The 19,020-nt window shown below is 42.3% G+C and overlaps 1 protein-coding gene across 7 annotated transcripts; it reads left to right on the top strand.

The window, feature by feature from the left end:
• The first annotated feature begins 220 nt into the window (after window positions 1-220).
• LOC101167626 (TNF receptor-associated factor 2) lies at window positions 221-18,650 on the top strand. Of its 7 annotated transcripts, none has more exons than XR_002290897.2 (11): window positions 221-702; window positions 3,569-3,647; window positions 6,476-6,574; window positions 7,145-7,306; window positions 9,653-9,763; window positions 9,866-9,940; window positions 11,562-12,044; window positions 12,150-12,327; window positions 12,398-12,546; window positions 14,905-15,967; window positions 16,106-18,650. XR_002290897.2 is itself a non-coding variant. In XM_011479628.3 (10 exons), exons 1-10 carry the CDS (start codon window positions 512-514, stop codon window positions 15,121-15,123), a joined length of 1,710 nt encoding a protein of 569 aa, XP_011477930.1. In that variant the 5' UTR covers window positions 221-511; the 3' UTR covers window positions 15,124-18,650. The 7 variants fall into 7 exon arrangements, 4 of the variants coding, with proteins under 4 accessions (XP_011477930.1, XP_020561923.1, XP_020561925.1 ...); XR_002290899.2 differs by having other exon boundaries at window positions 14,905-18,032; window positions 18,363-18,650; XR_002290898.2 differs by having other exon boundaries at window positions 14,905-18,032; window positions 18,316-18,650.
• Window positions 18,651-19,020: the final 370 nt, after the last annotated feature.

Genomic DNA, 19,020 nt, shown 5'->3' with positions numbered 1-19,020 from the left:
GTAAAATATACAAAACTCTTCTAGATTGAAGAAATGGCGGTAAAACTGTTTTCTTTTAGTAATTTTGCAAGTTAAGGTTCTGTTCTTTAACACAGATTTTTCTACATAAATGTAGAGTATATAAATACACACGCAAACCGATTCACTTGTATAAAAAGCATTTTTTTCTTTCTTTTTTTTAATGGAGCCCCATGTAAAGGGAACCGATTGTTCCCCCCACTTCCGGTGCTGGCGCAGCTTCGGTGGTTCGGTGTTGCGGTCCAGTCCAGCCGCTGGCTGATGAGGTTCTCTCCTCTGTGGTGTTCTCCTGGTTCAGCATCGCTCCCCGGCGTTCCCGGCCGCCACGTGAACGCGCCTGGTCTGCATGGCTTCGTGACATAAGCAGGTGCACGCGCCTGAATGAATCTGAGAAAAAGCGATGAGGGGCCGCTGGCGGTTATTTCGAAAATCACCCCCGGCTGCGTTTGCGCTCTTGAACACACCCCACTGAGTCCGGTTCTGTTCCGGAATAATGGCGGCCCAGCAGGAGCCGTCTCCGCCGTCCTCCCTGGAGGGCAGCAAGCCGGGCTTCCCGAGGAAAATCCTGGCCAACTGCCTCGAAGACAAGCACCTGTGCAACTCGTGTGAGAAGATCCTGCGCAGGCCCCTGCAGGCCCAGTGCGGACACCGCTTCTGCTGCTTCTGCTTCAACAGAACCGTCAGGTGAGTCCGCGCTGCCCAACCGTTCCGGTCTCGGTTCCTCCCGTGTTACGCCGCGCCGACTGAAGGTGGACGAGCCGAGGATGACAGCGGTTAGCGGCGCTGCCTCTGACCTGTGCGGTTGCAGAACCTGGGCTGAGGCGCACACGGAGCCGCGCGCGCTGATGTTCGGTTCTGTTTGGCTTAAGTTTGGCAGCGGGTTCTGTAAGCCGGCGGGCGTCCGGACCACCATGGTACTGCTGTCTCAATGGTGGGTTCGGACAGCAGATCCGCAGGTGTATTTTTACACGAATGGATTCTGTGCGCAACCAGGGACCAAATGGGGGACATTTTTGGGGCCCTTCCCCAATAGAAATGTGGGGTTAGTGGAAATTGATCTTGAATGAGTTTTGATCTTAAAATGTGGACCCACACAAAAACAATCCAATTTCAAAGAATCCCTTTAAACCCAAATTCCTGGGAAAAACAATAATTTTTTTTGTTGTTTACTGTATTTAAAGACCCACTCCAATAGTGGTCCTTCAAATAAGGTTATGCTGTTTTTAGCCCAAAACAACCAAAAAACGTGTTTTCTAGGTCATAGTTTCTGCAGGAGTTCATCAGAACTTCACCTCTGAGATGTTGCTGAGAGCTCTCTGTTTACACTCTCTCCCGCTATCTTACAGCCCCTCACACCCCAACCTAACATTACCGATGCAACAAAAACGGCGAGCAGTATTGGAGCTATTGATCCAAATTCCAGCTCAGACGAGGAAAACAAAGACGTACATGGATCTGTTTGTCTGCGGGTGGATGCATCAGAATGGAGCGGAGCAGGAAGCTTGTGGCATATTTTCTACGACACACATAAGCTCTTTTTCCAACGTCCTTTTTTTTGTCTGCTCCTGATTCACCATGATTTAATAAAAGAAATACGGGGAAACGTGACTTTAAGCTTACAATTTTTGTATGTCCTCCTTCATGAGAAAATGGCCACAAGAATGTGTTAAAAACACAATTTTCATCAGATTGGGTCTTAGGAAAACCTCTCATCTAGGTCATTGATCCTCCGGCTCCAACACTTCAATGGACATTTTGGCAAAAGTGTCATTGGTAAAAGACTTGCACCAGGGGTCAGCAAGGTTTATGACAATTTGAAATCTCCTTAACAACTGTGCCATCATCAACTGTAACATAAACTCTATTACAAAGAAATACAAAAACATTTCTGAAATTGTATTACATTTATAAACTGCAGTTCTGATAGCTTTTTCAAACACATTTTGGCATCAACTCAAAACAATTACAGTAATGCAAAAAAAAAAAAATAGGTCAAAGTTGAAATAGTATTGCAACTACCGGTATGTTTTTTTTAAACCAAAAGTACTGCATTTGTGATTTGCCATACCTAAAAGAAATAGAACTGGATACGTCTGAACAAAATACCATCAATATTTCTAAGAACTTCACAACTAGGCCTGCAAGATAACTCCCAAATTTATCGTTATTGTGAAGCTGTGCAATAGGCACATCGCAAAAGACGGAGAAAATCGCGCTAAATGGTTGCCTTAAATGTGCTAAAACAATCTTATGGCAGCTTGAAGTATTTAATCAATCAAATAAATCCCTCTATGCATTTGACCAATCAGATGGACTCCTTTACATCATTGACCAATCGGATGGAGCCCTTTTTATGTTAGATGTTGGCCTCCTGTACTATATAGACGAGGGTCATTTGGAGTATAACTTATGTTGACGCTTATTTGAATCAAACTGTTGCAGTGAAATGGAAAAGATGTTTTTGGTTGTTTTGCTATTTGTTAACGTATCCCAAGTTATATCGTCATCGCAACATTGATCACTTAAAATTTTCATTATATCTTGTAGCCATATTCACAACCATTAATATGTATGGATTTGGCTTATTCACCTTTTGTTACGTTATGAAACAGGTTCTGAGTAACTTCATCCAAGTGAATTGTGATGGTGCTTTTATTGCATGTAAGATTCAATGTTTTTCCAAGTTTGCTAATTATAGAAATATACATTTTTCACAATTGGATGGCGTCATTATTTATTATTTTCCCTCCCGGTGTATAAAGTGGCGATCAGCTGTAGCATTCCTTTTAAAAAATATACCATCAAGACTCAGCTTAAAATACTTTGAAAAATGTTAAATCTCATGGTGGTTTAGAGTTTCCAAACTTCCAAACACAACTTCTTCCTTGCTCATAGACTACAGTATATTTTGAAATGGTCTAATAATAACCCAACAGCCCGCTAATGTGAAAGGATTAGACTATCCTATTTTCCATTTATTAGCAGTTCCATTAAGCGGTATGTTTTCTTAAATGTATTAATATTAAACAGCATGGTGGGACCTCCTTTAAACGACAATTCTTATTCTATACCGAGTAAACTTACTGCCATTTGGAACAGTTCTGACATCCTGATACAAGAAAATCCTTAACTTCTCAACCTGGCAGGCTAAGGGTATAACACACGTTGAACATATTGACTGTTTATGTAGCTTCAACATGTGTCCTGTGGCTGCTCTATGTAGCTTTGCTGAGCTGATCTGTGTGTGAAGACTTCAGATCTTCTTACCTTTTTAACATGCAGCTTTTGCTTCTAATTGGCCCTTACCTGTGTTGTGGCCAATCATAAAGCGCTGGGGGCGGGGCAACAATGGCGATGTAGAGAGGCGTGTCTGCATCTGAGCTCAAATAACCAACTTTTAAATGGACCTGATTGGCTTTCAGGGTTAATTTAAAAATTAGGCCAATACCAATAGAAAGAATACCAAAGCATGAGCACGAGACTGCGAGTTGCATTGAAGCTCTGCATATGCATTTCTATACTCACGGGCGTTGTTCTTCATCCCTCCCAGCTCTGGGCCACAGAAATGCAGTGCGTGCATCAAAGAGGACCTGTTTGAAGAACCCACCTCCATTCTCAAGCAGGGGGGTGTAAGTACATCATTTCTGCATTATCTCTGCATTACTGCATCATAAAAACATGAAAACAGGTTTTTTTTTATTGTTTTAAACTGACAATTATTTAAGTCCATGCATGAATGTGAAAATAAAATTAGGCGTCAAGGAGTTAAGATCCTCCACCATTGGTCCTCAAAGTCTAAAAGTGTCAAAAGGTTTGTTTATAATCAATAAATAAGTATTATTAAGCTAAGAGTTCTGTTTTCAACTGAAAGGCATTACAATGCAGTTAGGGACAACTTTAAAGTCCCGCTCTCATCATGTTTTTATGTTATTTCTAAGAGTAATTCGTGATCTTTTAATTCTGATTATGCCGTTTTTAGCCAAAATAATAATAATTTAAAAAAAAAACGTGTCGTTTCTTTGGACATAGTTTCTGCAGAGCAGCAAGAGTTTGTTAGAAATTCACCTCCAAGTTGTGGCAATATTGTTTGTGTGGCGTAAGCCCACTCCTATTTCCCATCATTCATCTGTTGTTTAATAATAATAATAATAACAATAATGGATTTATCTGCGCTTTTCCAGATGCTCAAAGCGCTTACAATGTGTCCATTATTCATTCACTCCTCATTCATACTTGGTGGTGGTATCTACTGATGTAGCCACAGCTGCCCTGGGGCAGACTGACAGAGGCGTGGCTGCCAGTTTGCGCCTTTGGCCCCTCTGACCATCACCGGGACATTCGTGCACATGCACACGCCAGTGGAGCTACACGGAGGCAAGGAGGGTGAAGTTTCTTGCCCAAGGACACAATGACAGCTTACAGACCCTCACAATCCCAACCTAAAATTACCGGGGTAGCTTAAATAGTGAGCAATATTGGAGCTGTTCAGCCGTACAGTTTTCATCAGTGGATGCATCAGAATGGAGCTTGAGCAGGGAGCTGGTGGCCCACCCAGCGTATTTTCTGTCACAAATACAATCTTTTTCAAACTGTGTGGGTTTTTTTTGTCTGCTCCTGCTGCACAATGATTTCAATAAAGAAATACTTAGAAATGCAGATTGATTCTTAGTTTTCTTAATATATAGTCTCCATCATCAGAAAAATGCCATAAGAACATGTTAAAAAACAGAAAACGTGACTTTTATCAGAGTGGGTCTTTAAATTTCATATTGTGATGTTAGTTTAGTGGTCCGAACTGGTTTGTCAATAAAACTAAGGTCATATCGCTGATCATCTGGGTTCTAAGAAAAGTGCTGGCCTGTGTTCCAAACATTTTTCCAATCAAAAATGGGGTCTAGATCGGGCACATCTGTGAAGAAGAAGAAACGATTGCCCTGCTCTCTCAATATTAATACAGAAAATGTGAGAAATAAGAAGGATTTACTGATTTACTTCAGCTGCATGAAACGCTACCGAAAAGAATGAATGTTTCTCACCCCAAGCAAGCGTCCAGAGAATGGATTCATTTTGTCAAAACACTTTACAACATCTTCATTTGTTAGAAGTTATAGAGCACAAAAAATGTTAAGTATGGATTCCAGTTACATGAGATACCGGGAGCTTTCCCAACAGGCATCAGATGAGCCAAAATACGACTAAAGTGGACCTTCAGCCTGAATGGATAACCCCCCCCACACACACACACACACCCACACACACACTACTTTGATCGTATTATTATACTAGAAGTTTAAAGATCAAAGTATGTCCCCAGTGGTTTTGAAAGTTGGATCAAGGTAGTTCACCATTAGACCTAAGAGTCTGAACTGACAAGGATGTTAACCACTCCCAACAAACTTAACATTAAACTCTGTAAGTGATCCCAGAAGCGAGCAGCAGCAAGTAGTGACATCAATAGGGTGTCAGATCTTATCTAAATAATTCTTTACCCTCATGTGTCCGTAAAACAACTGATAATTGAATAAATTAAAGTTCATTCCCCTTTTTTTAATTGTATAAAAGAATGTCATCCACTTATTTGGAACTGTAGTGGAGATTTGCTTTCAGAGAAATGGGATGAGCTGCTGACTGCTTAGGATTATACTGAGAAAAGTTCTGTCTTCACCACAGCTGTAGGATTAGAGTACAATACCCCGATTATATTTATGAAATGAACGCTGAAATGGAAGGAAATCGTTGGTGAACAGGGTCAAACGTTTTCATGATGTCTCCTGAGAACGGCAGAACCAAAGCCAACAGCTCATCAGTCCACATTACATGGATCTCCATTTGTGCTTTTCAGGCGTTGGTTCGGCTCTTACCCGATTTGCCAGATTTGGGTTCTGGATTCAGACCTTGTTTTGGTCAGAGACCTTCACAGATGTCTGAACTGTCGGGACCAGTCTCTTGATGGATTTCATTTACTAAGAAGATAGTATGTAGCTTATGGTTTGTGCTAATCCAGCTATGGGGTAAGGCTTTATTCACCCCACTAGATGAAACTCTTCAGATCTCCTTGACCTTTGAGGGAACTTCTTGTTTGGACCAGGCAGGATACTGTTTGAAATACTCTCCTGTAGTTCTGCAGCCCACTGCTCTGGATTCTGATATGAAGATCTGAATCACAATGATAGAAAATGCTTCCAAATGTAGATTTTTTTTACTTTGTTCTGGAGTTTAACTCCATCTCCTCCTTTTCTCATCTTAGACCGGATCGTATTCACGTTTTTTTCTATCAGTAAATGTTTTAACAAATTCTGTATTTGTTATGAACATTGTTTTTTTCCCCTACTGCACCTGACATGAACAGAAGAGCCGGGGCTGAAAAATGACCTTGCAGCACGAGGCTCTTGATGACTGACGTGTAACGCTGCAGCAGCAGACACAGTGGAAGTAACCCTTTCCTCCTCTTCCACAGGCCTTCCACGACAATGCAGCACGGAGGGAGGTGGAGGCCCTGGCTGCAGTCTGTCCCAACGAAGGATGCACGTGGACGGGCACTGTCAAAGAATATGAGGTTAGTGGCTGTATGTACGTCTGAACATCTGCACTCTTCTCCTGCAGCAAAAGGACTTCAGCACTTCTAATAATTTAAGCTGCCTGCTCAGGAAGGGGAGGTTGGGTTCTAATTCTCAGATAAATCATAAGAAAGCCTTTCTATCAGAGTGCAAAAGTCCCTCAGAATCCTTTCAAATTGTAGTTTTTCACCTACGCTTTGTTTGCTTTCCTCACAGCAGATCATCTAAAATTAAAACGGACAAAACCAAACTGCCTGAACATGCAGCTACAACAGATGCTCCCCCGGTGGCAGCCTTTCCCAAAAGAACTTTTAAACAAGAAGGAAAAGGAACCGTTTTTCTAGTTCTCTAGTTTTTCACCAATCACACTTTTCAGATTCGCCCTGATTTGTTTCTCTTTCCAAGTTTGTTAATAGGAGTGGGATTTGAGGGATGTATTAAAAAATGGGCTATAAAAGTTATAAAAAGTTTTAAAAAAAAAAGGATTTTTCTCATTTCTGCAATTACTAATCATTATTTAAACAATATCACCTGAAAACAGACAATGACATCATCCCTGTGACCTGCAGGCCAGTCATGAGGGCTCCTGTGACTTCACTATCATCATGTGCCCTTCTTGCAAAGAGCTGATGAGAGCCAACGAGCAGGAGCGCCACAACGAGAGGGAGTGTCCGGAGAGGACGCTCAACTGCAAATACTGCAAGGAGCCCTTCCTGCTGAAGAACATCAAGGTCAGGCCTGCTTCCCAATATCTCACTTGTGTTTTAGCTGGGGCTGTGATATCTCACCTGTGGATGTGTGAGATATAAAAATGTGAACTCGTGCTCACCCTGTGAAACCTTCCAAATTCCCTCCTGTCATGTCTATGTACGCAACACCTCTAGGGAATGCAGCCCCACTGAGTTACAGGGGCCAAACAAGTAATTCTGCAGGTTTTCCCATCCAAAAAGTTTGGTCTGTAACTGAAATGGAACTGTGAGAAAAGGGATGTGAAAAAGAATCCAGGAAATCATGTTGCACATGGTACGACGGAGTTTTAGGGCCACGGTGAGGGAAAAAAATTCTGGCCAACGTGGCGAGATCAAAGTCGTCATGTCGACTTTAATCTCGTCATGACGAGAAAAAACTCGACACAAAGTTTCGAGAAAAAATTCGTCTTGTCGAGATAAAAGTCGAAATAAAGTTTCGAGATTAAAGTCGCAATGTTGCGCGCGAGCGAAAAAAACTCATAAATTTACGAGATTATTGTGGAAGTGAGCAGCACGCAGAGCAGCAGGTGAACGCCGTGCAGCAGCAGAGCAGACCGACTAAACTTTGTTGAACAGGTGAGCTGAATGTTAATTGATAACGTTCCAAATGTCTGGAAGCTCATTTGTTTGATTTACAAGTTATTAAAGTTTTATTTATTGATTGTTGGTTTGTAGGATCACTGCAGCCCGATGAAGCCGTCATCGGTGTCCCTGCAGCTGTTTGCTTGAATCCTTTCTTCCTCCACCAAAGACCAGATCTCTATGTTTGTGTGATGCTTCCGTCTGAGGAGGAGAAGCACTTTTTGACTTTTTCAACGTTGTAATGCTAATATAACAGACTATTTTCATTCATCTTTGTTTTTTAATGATCAAACGGGTCGTTTCATCTGCAGGAGGGGGCGTATGGAACACTGTTTACTTCCGCATTGGTGATCGGATGACAGATTCATGACGTAATGTGACAGATGAACTTCAGGTTATGTGAATGAAAAGGAGAATAAAGGCTGCAGCGGTCCTCTACACCCAAACGTGTCTCTGAGCTACTTATTTTACATATGAAACTCCGCTTTACTGACACCGAACCCCGGAAAGACTGTTACACGGAAAATAATCTGATTTTGAGTCGCCAAAAGGTTCAGCATCTCTTTGTTTTAAACCTATAATCCGGAAATAAAGCTTCACAAAAGGCTCCACATATTTCATCTTCAAGCGATGCTCCGATAAACAGACAACTTCGGGGTTTTCTCCTTGTTAATCTATGACTTTTTTCCCGTAAATTTACGAGTTTTTATCTCCTTATAAAATTTATTTTTTTTGGTGGCCATAAAACTCTGTCGTAAACTCTTAAATACAAAGCCACTAGCTCACTAACATTAGCCATAACACTGAATACTCCTGAAAGACTCCGCTTCACTGCTGTCGCGCAACATTGCGACTTTAATCTCGAAACTTTATTTCCACTTTTATCTCGACAGGACGAGTTTTTTCTCGAAACTTTGTGTCGAGTTTTTTCTCGTCATGACGAGATTAAAGTCGACATGACGACTTTAATCTCGTCGTGTTGGCCAGAATTTTTTTTCCTCACCGTGGCCCTAAAACTCCGTCGTACACACGGTAACCCCTATACATCCCTAATCATCCTTTCATTAATTAGGATCAGTCATCCTGTCCCCTTTGCAGAACCCCAAAGCATGATGTTTCCACCCCCATGCTTCACAGTAGGTTTGGTGTTATGGGATTTAACGGCATTCTTCCCACTTCAAACGGAGCAAGTGGCGTTTTAAACCAAAGGGTTCAATTTTGGTTTCATCTGATTAGATGGGTGTCCCCTGCCTTCCCCCACAAGTGGCCGGGATAGGCCCCGGCAGCCCCGTGACCCCGAAAGGTACTAAACGGAATAGAAAAATGAATTAATCTGATTACATGACATTCTACCTGTCTTCCTCTGGAACAGGATCTGGAGAACGTTAGACGGGTCTGGACATGGGCCTTCTGAAGCAGGGGGTCCTTTAGAGCTCTGCAGGACTTAAATCCATGACAACCTAGTGGGTTTTTATTATAACCTTTGCTACTGTGGTCCCAGCTCTCTTCAGGCCCCTTGTGTAGTTCTGGGCTACAAAGGGCTACACAAATGAACATTTTGCGTCTAATGGTTCAGGCTTCCACGGCATGTGTTAATTTCTGATACTGCACACTCCATCGGCCATTACCCCTTACTTAAATTTGTTTAAGCTTACCTGCTTTATTTGTCTGTTGAAGTGTAACAAACATGCAAACAAGTAAGGAATGAGGGCAAACACAATGGCATCACTGTGTTTCTGCCTGCAGGAACATTGTCAGTTGTTGTCTTCGTTGATCTTCCAGGCTCATGATGAAATCTGTCCAAAGTACCCAATGATGTGTGAGGGCTGTGCCAAGAAAAAGATCCCCAGAGAAAAGGTGAGGCGCATTCTTCAGTCAGAATTCTCCTCCATGTGGACAGGCATGAAATGTAACAGCATGTTGTTTGCACCTGTGGCTTCTGTCGTTCTTGTTTTGCAGTATGTGGACCATATTAAGTTCTGCAGTAAATTTAAAGCTCCATGCAGATTTCATGTTGTTGGCTGCGACACGTCTGTAAGTAGATGTTTTTGTCTTCAATTTCCTCCTTGTCATTCCTGCATTTGTGATGTTTTTGCTGCATTGTTGAACCAGTGTGTTTTCTGTCCAAGTATGTGGTCTGCAGCAACCCGGAGAAAAGAAAAGATCAAAACTATCGTAATGAGAATGCAGGAGAGCAGAGAGGAAGTGGAGGAAAACTAAATTAACTGTTCATCAAGAAATTTGAAAGAACAAGAAACTATATACAGTAATGCTGTAGAACAAGATATAACCCTCCACTTCTAAAACCTAATAATAGTGAACAAAAATGACCCTAAATTTATTTTTAAAACAACAGATACTCTAACTAAAAGAGATTTTCAGGGGTCCTCCATGGCAGCTTCAGATGCTACATATGAGAGTTTCACACACTATTTCAGGTATAAATCAGTGCTATTAGATTTAGTCCTTTAACTCCAAACTTTAACTTTAACTTTAACTTGGTTTGAATGAATCTATAGCATTGTATTTTCAGAGGAAACACTAAAGTTTTGTTCTGGCTGATGGTACGGCACTAAGTCAAGTTTTCTCCCAGTTAAAGCCAACTACCTGCTTTTTTAGGCCCAAGTCCCACATCATTGTTAAAAACATTTAAAAAATGGGCCTGAGAGCTCGTTGAAAAAATCAAAAATACTCTTTTCTCAAACATTCATAGCTTTGCATCAAAAAGGCAGTGCAGAGGTGTACAGACCCAGCTTTATTTGGGGGATTTACTTTAAATTTCAAGTGCTGTAATTTATGCAGAATTTAAACCAGGTTTTCATGGTCACCACACCAATACCAACTAGAAAGAAGAAGGTGCACTAGATTGTAGATGTTTAAACATGTAGCCATGAATCCAGCAACATCATGATGATGATCTGTCTCTGTGAGGCCGATGTCAAGGACGGCTGCAGCCTTGCTATCGACCAATCACAGATGTCCTTACGATTGATGCCTTTCGGTGTCCACCAAAACCAAAATGGCTGCACCCATGAAGTAAACAGGCAAGGGATATTTCTCAAAGTGAAGGTGCGTTTATTATTATATCGTATACAGATTATTTGCTGCAAGGTACTAAATGAAACTTTTGTCATCAAAAAGTAGCAGGCGACTATTTTACTGACGGGCTGTGAATTTTTGTCACGTTCCGGCGACTTTTGAGGCCCTGATTAAGTTGTTTAAATATACATTTTATTTACTTTCGAATGTATTTTATGGCCTTTACACATCTGAATGTTTTTGCTTGCTTTCCCTCTGTTATTAAATCTTTCTTGAATGAGTTTTTCTGGAACATTTCATGTCAGAATAAATGTGAATTGCTTCTTTTCGCTGACTTTTCTCACAATTATCTGTTCACATTATTTGATTTGGTTGTTTTTATCTCAGCACACCTTTACTTTATCCGACTGTTGCTGTGATAAAATGAAAATTGTAAGGATTTTTGCTTTAAATCCCCAGGTTATCAGGTTTTAACTATCTTTTTTTGTCATGACAGATTTTTAGTTTTAAATTTAAATTTTTTTCAAAATCTAATTTTGTAATCATATTCACTTTGGTTGTTCTGTGACCATTGTGGCTAAATAACATTTTGTTTTCTGTTTGTGTTCTCTCAAAGGTGGAGAAGGAGAAGATCCATGACCATGAGCGGCAGTGCTCTTACGAGCACCTCAACCTGCTGCTGCACTTCATCATGGGCATCAAGGTGAGCCTGGAGAGCCTGCAGCCTCAGAGGCTGGAGGTGGCCAGCCAGAAGTTGCACGAGCTCCACCAGTCTCTCAGGGATCTGGAGCTGAGGATGAGCCAGCTCGGCAGGAGCGGCACAGCTCCCCTGCAGGGTGTATGTGCCGCCACTCTGGCCACCTCCTTCACCCCGCTCCACAGCGCCATGGGTGCTGCTCTGGAGCTGCAGCTGCAGAGCGAGAAGACCAAGGTGGCGGAGCTGAGCCGGCGGTGCCAGGAGCTGGAGCTCAAAGTGAGCACGTTTGAAAACATCGTGTGCATCCTCAACCGAGAGTTGGAGCGCTCCTGCGCCACCATGGAGGCCTACAACCGCCAGCATCGACTGGATCAAGATAAGATTGAGATCCTTAGTAATAAGGTGAGGAGTGACTTATAGCTCTGTTGCTTACAGCTGCATCTGCTGTTTCTAGTGTGATTTAACAATGACCTCATTAGTGAAAGTCTTGCCCCCACTGTGCTGCAGGTCCGTCAGCTGGAAAGGACTGTGAGCCTGAGGGACCTGTCCATCGTGGAAATGGAGGGCAAAATGAAGGACATGTCCGCAGCCACCTACGACGGCATCTTTATATGGAAAATCTCTGATTTCACCAAGAAGAGGCAGGACGCCATGGCTGGACGAGCTCCAGCAATGTTTTCTCCTGGTAAGTGTTTCAATTTAAGAACTTCTTTCTGGACACATCCCAGAATTTGACGGCCAACTCTGGATTTCAGCATTTTATACGAGTAAATACGGCTACAAGATGTGTCTGCGGATCTACCTGAATGGTGACGGGACGGGCCGCGGTACGCACTTGTCTCTGTTCTTTGTGGTCATGCGGGGACACAGCGACGCGCTTCTCAAGTGGCCTTTTAATCAGAAGGTAAATAAATGACAAAAGCCTTTGGAAGCCAAGGTTTGCCGTGACTGGGCTTTATATTCTTTTGATCTAACCAAAATGTCGGAAACACGGGTTCTTTACAGAAGAAAGCAACCAGTAGAAAAAGCAAGAAGACAATTAGTTTCTTCGTGAGCAAAATAAAGTCCCTGACGGAATCCGATGCTGACAGTGAGAGGAGGCTGGATTGACCTGAAAGGTGTAGAGCACGGACTCCCGTCAGACTCTGACTAAATGGCTTTGTGAAAAAACAAATTCATCTAAACATGAATAATCTAATTGCATGTTGCCTTTGTCATTGCAAAGGAGAAAAAATTGGAAAAACGATTCCTTTGTTTATCATGGGAGTTACGTTCAATAAATAATCCTCAATAGGTGAAATTCATAAAGTAGGATTACGAATGTTTTAAGGCTGTAAAACTCCTTACACATTTTCTACACTTTTCTCATACAGACATGAACATTTTCACATTTTTCTCTATTGTTAAAATGATCAAAGCTCAAACCTTCATAGAAAAATAAGTCCATGATTCTAGAATGAAAACGAAGATCTGACTGCGATCAAAGATTTGTGTATATTTTGCAAACTGAACACATTCTGAACAGGCGACGACATGGAAGAGATTTCTTGACAATGTCAACAGCCAATCAGGATGCAGAACAATGTGCTGTTAAAAAGGATGTAAAAAGCATGCTAAACTTTACATTAAGAAAACTGCAAAAGGTGAACCGTGATATAGCGGGGACCACCGTACTCCAGGAGCACCAGGGCAGGCAAGGTCCAAGTGCTCCAGTACACCGTTTCGGTTGGCTGCAGCCTCAGGGCCGGTTTGAACTTTAAAGCGATTTGTCGCAGAGCCATCGGAGCGGCCATCCAGTCGCTGCAGAATGTGACACCTGCTGGTGACGTCAACCGCGACTGTCCAAATAAACTCAAGGACAGCAAGCATTCTGTCGGCAAGTTTAGGACATTGAGCTTTTGGTCAAGCTACATCTCTACCAGTCTGAGTCTTAGCCGCCTGGTGTATCTCTACATAAAGCTCCAATTAGCCGGCCTCTAACTGTCGGCAGCTTCAAGACAGCCAGATAAATCAGAAATCCTCCAATCCCTAGTGTGCGAAATCGGATTATCAAACATCCAAATATTTACATATCTTCGTCTTCCAGGGATAGCTGAGATAGACACATCAACCTCCACTTGTCCTATAGATAGTTGGTGTGTTCAGCCAGGCACGTTTCCTCCAGGCAGGAAGGATCTGCTTTTTCATTCCTTAGTGTGGAGAAAATTTAGCTGATAAAAAGTAAAAGACCAGCTGGTCAAATCCTTTTTCAAAGGGAAACGTGCAGGATGCAAAGAAATGTGAACCACTGGTGTGTACATGACCGGCGTGGTCATGACTTCAGGTGCTGACAGTCCCACTCCACTCATCTTTTGATCTAATGTAAAAGCCTTCCCAAAGGTCACAAAACCTGTGTCGTTTTCTAAGATATTGTTTCTGCAAAGTGGCAGTAGTTCATCAGAAAGTCACCTTTGAGTTGTGGGCGGGATGGCAGGAAGTAAGCCTCTACTCATTTCCCATCTCCCCCGTTTTACATTCTGTTCCTGCCATCTTACAGACCCTCAACCTAAAATTAGCAGTCTCTTTCTGCACAATAACATGTGCTTTAAGCGCTCTAACCACTACCGGTATTTTCAAACTAAAATTACCTTCAAAATAAAGCTCCCCATAACTTAACCAGCATTTATTAACCAAAACAAATGACCGTTACACATCCTCTTTTAACCATTTGAATTCCATAGATCTAGTCCTCTTGTAGACCACTAGATCTATAAACGTCTGTGTTTTCCTCGTCCGAGCTGGACTCTGGATCAAAACTGTACGGCTGGATAGCTATAAACTTGCTTGCATTAACTGTTAGCACAGTTAATGATAGATAGGGGTTGTGTGCGGCTGTATGCTAGTGAGAGAGCATGAAAACAAATGGATGTCGAGTTACAGGGGTGCGCTTACTCCAGGCCACAGTCCCGCCCACAACTCGTAGGCAAATTACTAGTGTCCTACTGCCACTCTGCAGAAACCATGTCCTAGAAAAGAACACAGGTTTTTACATTTTGGCTAAAAACAGCATAATCATAATTAAAAGATCACCAGGAACGCTTATACAGTAGATCAAAAGATGATAAGAGTGGGACTTTAACACTGAAACTAGACGCCCATGACACGGTTAGTGTGAATGCAGCTTTTGAACTGTAGCCAGGTCTACTGCTCTCCTCAGTCCATGTCTGACTAGATGACAAACGGACAAAAACAGGATAACACGCTCCATTCCCACCGTCTGTAGGTCACGCTTATGCTGCTGGACCAGAACAACAGGGAGCACATCATCGACGCCTTCCGGCCCGACATCTCGTCCTCATCTTTCCAAAGGCCCGTCAGCGACATGAACATCGCCAGTGGCTGCCCACTCTTCTGTCCACTGTCTAAGCTGGACTCCAAGAACTCGTACATCCGTGATGAAACCATCTTCATAAAGGCTATTGTAGATCTCTCTGGGCTCTAGGCAGAATTTGAGGACATAAACCAGTTTTGCCTTTGTTGCTACTAAACCATAACTGACCCCTGCGAGTTGAGTCTCTGCCTGATTAGCTGGATGTGGTTGATAATGTCGATGGCCGTACGCAGGATCAAGTCTTTGCTTAGGCTCCTGGTTGTAAAGGTTATCATAAACTGTGTCGATCACCCAGGCATTTATCTAAATGACTCAACAAGTGAGGGTAACTTGGAGACCATTGTTCTCCAGATCTGTCTGTATGCCCATCTGCGGTTTCTTCACGTGTTTCTTCATGTGCTGAGTCGACAGATAGAGGTTCTATTTCCAAGACTTCTAACCTCTTCGTGGAAACTAAGGTGTTTCAGGCGCGGCAGAGTGGTCGTTTCCAGCCCTCATCAGGCTAGCAGCCTGTACGCAGGAGATTCCAAGATGTCTTAAAACAAGTACAGGCTTCATTAGCTTGTAGGAGCCGCAGCACCTCTCTCTTATCTCACAGGAATATGAACCACAGTCAGAAAATATTAGGTTTGTCGCAAGTGTCTTCGACCTGCTTCAGTCTGCTCTCGAAGTAGTTTCTACATTACCGAAATCTGACAGTCCTTGAATGTTTGTGACATTTGTGCCTCACTGCACAAATATAAACTGCTTTATTTAAATCAAAACGTCACCTGTAGGTCATGAATCGTTTGGGGAACAGCTGTTCAAAGTTATTACAAAGGAAACCTGTCGACTGTGTCTTCAGGTGGTCGTAGGAGCTGATGCATTTCCAACTCCGCAGAGGGTTTGTCGGGTTTGTGCATCTGTGACTCACCTGCAGAATAAAGCATCTGAGGGAAATTCCATCTTTCTATCGGTGGGATCTTGAATATTTTCTTATCTTTTTATGCAGTTACAACTCAAACATCAGAGCCAGATGGAATCAGTCCAGAGCTGTTTGGTTTCAGTGTGTCAAAAATAACATCTGTGGTTGTAAACTTTGTTTGAATTCCAGGAATTCCGGGTCATCGTGTAGGATGGGGATGACCGAGAGCGCCTTCTTATCTTCACTATGTGGCAAGAAAGATATGTGAAGGATGAACTGACCATTTTCATGAATGTTCTGGAGATTAGGAAACATTAAATGTGTTTTTTAGGTACAATTTAGATAAACTGTCAGGATTCATTAGTTGCATCCATGCCTGTAGTTTCACACCAGCTTCACGATGTTCCAGAAGATGCAGCAGCTTCTGCAGAGCGCGTTCACATCAGTATCTATCCCTTTTTCCACACAAAAAAACAAAAAAAAACATTGGAGCATCCAAAGCTTCAAGACAGAAACTGTGTTGGAGCTGAAAGTTTTTATTTTTCCCATAAAGCAGGATTGTTATCCTCCTTTTATGAAATGAAGTTTGTGGTGAGGCTTGCTGCAATTAAAACTTTTTAGTTCTCAGCAAGAAATTCCATCCAAACTGGACCAAGAAAACTCCACCCAAAGAACTTATATGATTGAAGATTTGGGTGTGCATATTCTGCATGTGCAGTATTCCGTTTCTTCTGGACATTTTGTTACATGTTCTGCGTATATGTTGTGTATTTTGTGTTTTGGGAATGGTCTGTGCGCCATCATATTTCCTTTTTGTCTTGTCCAGCAGCAGAGCAAACCCAGAGAAGTCGTTAACATCTAGTTTTTGCTGATTTTACTGTTAATGAAGTTATTATATTACCTTCTTCACATTCAAGAGATTTATATTTACAGTGGAGGAAATAAGTATTTGATCCTTCTTGACAGAAACACAAAGTACTTAGTGGCAAAACCCTTAATGTCAAGCACACTCTCCATGACCCTAATATGCTTTTTCTCCAGCCATTCCTTTGTTCTCTTGGCTGAATGTTTTGGGTCATTTGGGCCATCCAAGGAGGAGGTTATCACTCAGGATTTGATGGTACATGGCTCCGCCCATCCTTCCATTGGCTACACAGTGAAGTAGCCCTGTGCAGAAAAGACAATGTTTCCACCTCCATGCTTGATGGTGTTCTTGGGGTCATCAGCGGTATTTCTCCTCCTCCAAATGTGACAGGTTGAGTTGATGCCAAAGATTTTTGGTCTCATCTGACCACAACTCCTTCTCTCAATCACTCTCTGAATCACGTAGGTGGGTATTGGTAAACTTCAGACGGCCCCTTCTTAAGCAGGGCTACTTTGTTGTGTAAAGTATGACAAAGGATTTTTCTTGGTGACTGTGGTTCCAGCTGCTTTGAGATCCTCCACTAACTCCTGTCGTGTTGTTTTGGGCCGATTTCTCTCGGTTCTCGTGATCATGGAAACTCCATCAGGTCAGATCTGGTTTGGAGCCCCAGACCTAAAGGTGGATTGATGGATTACGTCCTTGTAGTTTTGACCAATTGCCCCTGAGATTGGGCCTCCCAGATACAAGTCACAGTGTGACTAAACCAGGGAGACGGACCAAAAAGCCTCAGCTAGGCACAGAATGAACACCATGAATGCCTGATGACCTGCCCGAGCCCCGTCCACCTGGAAGTCTAGTGAGCTTAGATTAAAGACACTCATTACTTAGGCAAGTAATGATGGGATGTCTGTGCAAACATCCAGTTATTCTGCTGTTGATTAAACATCGTGTCTACAAATGTTATGGTTGCTGCTATTTTGCGTCTCATCTTTTGTTTTGTAGTTGTTTCCTGTGTGGCTTCCTTTGAGTTTGCTTTAGCTTTTGTGTGCTCACTCTGACAGATTGAAGTCAAGTGTTTACATCTCCTTCCTGTCCACAAGTATAAAAAAATCTATTACTTGTTCATGCCTTTACAGAAGAATGGGCCGGCATTCAGGGGGGTTCCTTGTATAAAATCTCTTCCGTCCAGGGGGTGGACTCGTGAGTGAACCTGCCGGAACTTCAAACTTCGCTCAGTTGCTGGTGTTGGAGGTGGGCGGAGTCAACTCCACTTTACACACATTGTGTAGGCTTGTATTGTAAAGCAGTGTCTTATTTTTGTTTGGTAATTTTTCAGTTAGTGGAGGGTGCAGCATGTGCGTGTGTGTATGTTTGTTCACTGAAAGCTGAGGGTTCAGTTTGTGTTGTGCTTGTATGATTGTGACAAACTGTAGCGGCTGCAGCTTATTGCAAGAGAAACATGTGCGACAAAATGGCAGCAGTCTGTGATTTCCATGTATGAGAGCAGTTTGGCAAACAGACTTTGTACATTCAGGCAGCAGTCACCTCCAACAAAGGGCTTCACATCTCATCTCCATCCAGGAAATACGTCGCCTGACTGGAGTCTTCATCTGGTGTGTTGAATGTAAACAACCTTCTGTCGACTTCAACGCCACACTGCCTCACTGTTGAGGACAGTAACACAGCTGTCCCAACCAAAAGAGACAACATTCATAAAGGTTTTTGTTTTTCATCTCTGAAGTCAAAATGTTTCCTTCTGTAGTAACCATGAGTCTGATCCTAGTGTGTAATTGTTACTCTTTGTACAATCAGATGTCTGTTCTGTATTTGTATTTAGTTTGAATAAAGTTTCAAGAGTTCAGGCTGAAATTAAGTGAGTTCCCGTGAGATGGGACTCATCTGTGCCATTAATCCCGGAACACTATAATTCAATTTTATTTACGTAGCCCAATATTACAGCAATAGTCGTCTCAATGGGCTTCATGGGTAATTGTATAAGAACATGAAATCAGTCATAAAATATAAAAGCTGAATGCTAAACTAAACAGAATAAGCTAAACTGGGCATCTCAGCCCTCAGACACTTCTTCTCAGTAAGGAAAAAGTATAAAAAACAAAACAAAACATGGATTCCGGGGGGAAAAAAAGGAGAAACCTCAGGGATGTCTACATGAAGGAGGGATCCTCTCCCAGGATGGACAGGCGATGTACTAGGACTCTTAGACAAGAATTTACTCATC

The sequence above is a fragment of the Oryzias latipes genome, chromosome 9, assembly GCF_002234675.1.
Source record: "Oryzias latipes chromosome 9, ASM223467v1".
Classification (NCBI taxonomy): Eukaryota; Metazoa; Chordata; class Actinopteri; order Beloniformes; family Adrianichthyidae; genus Oryzias; species Oryzias latipes.
The sequence above is the reverse complement of the archived record's forward strand: the minus strand, read 5'-3'. Positions and strand labels throughout refer to the sequence as shown.

Excerpts from the sequence above, each read along its gene's own strand:
- LOC101167626 (XM_020706264.2), top strand. The coding sequence starts at position 512 with ATGGCGGCCCAGCAGGAGCCGTCTCCGCCGTCCTCCCTGGAGGGCAGC. Across the intron at positions 703-3,568 it reads TGCTTCAACAGAACCGTCAG|CTCTGGGCCACAGAAATGCA; the intron begins GTGAGTCCGCGC and ends CATCCCTCCCAG. Across the intron at positions 9,764-9,865 it reads AAAAGATCCCCAGAGAAAAG|TATGTGGACCATATTAAGTT; the intron begins GTGAGGCGCATT and ends CTTGTTTTGCAG.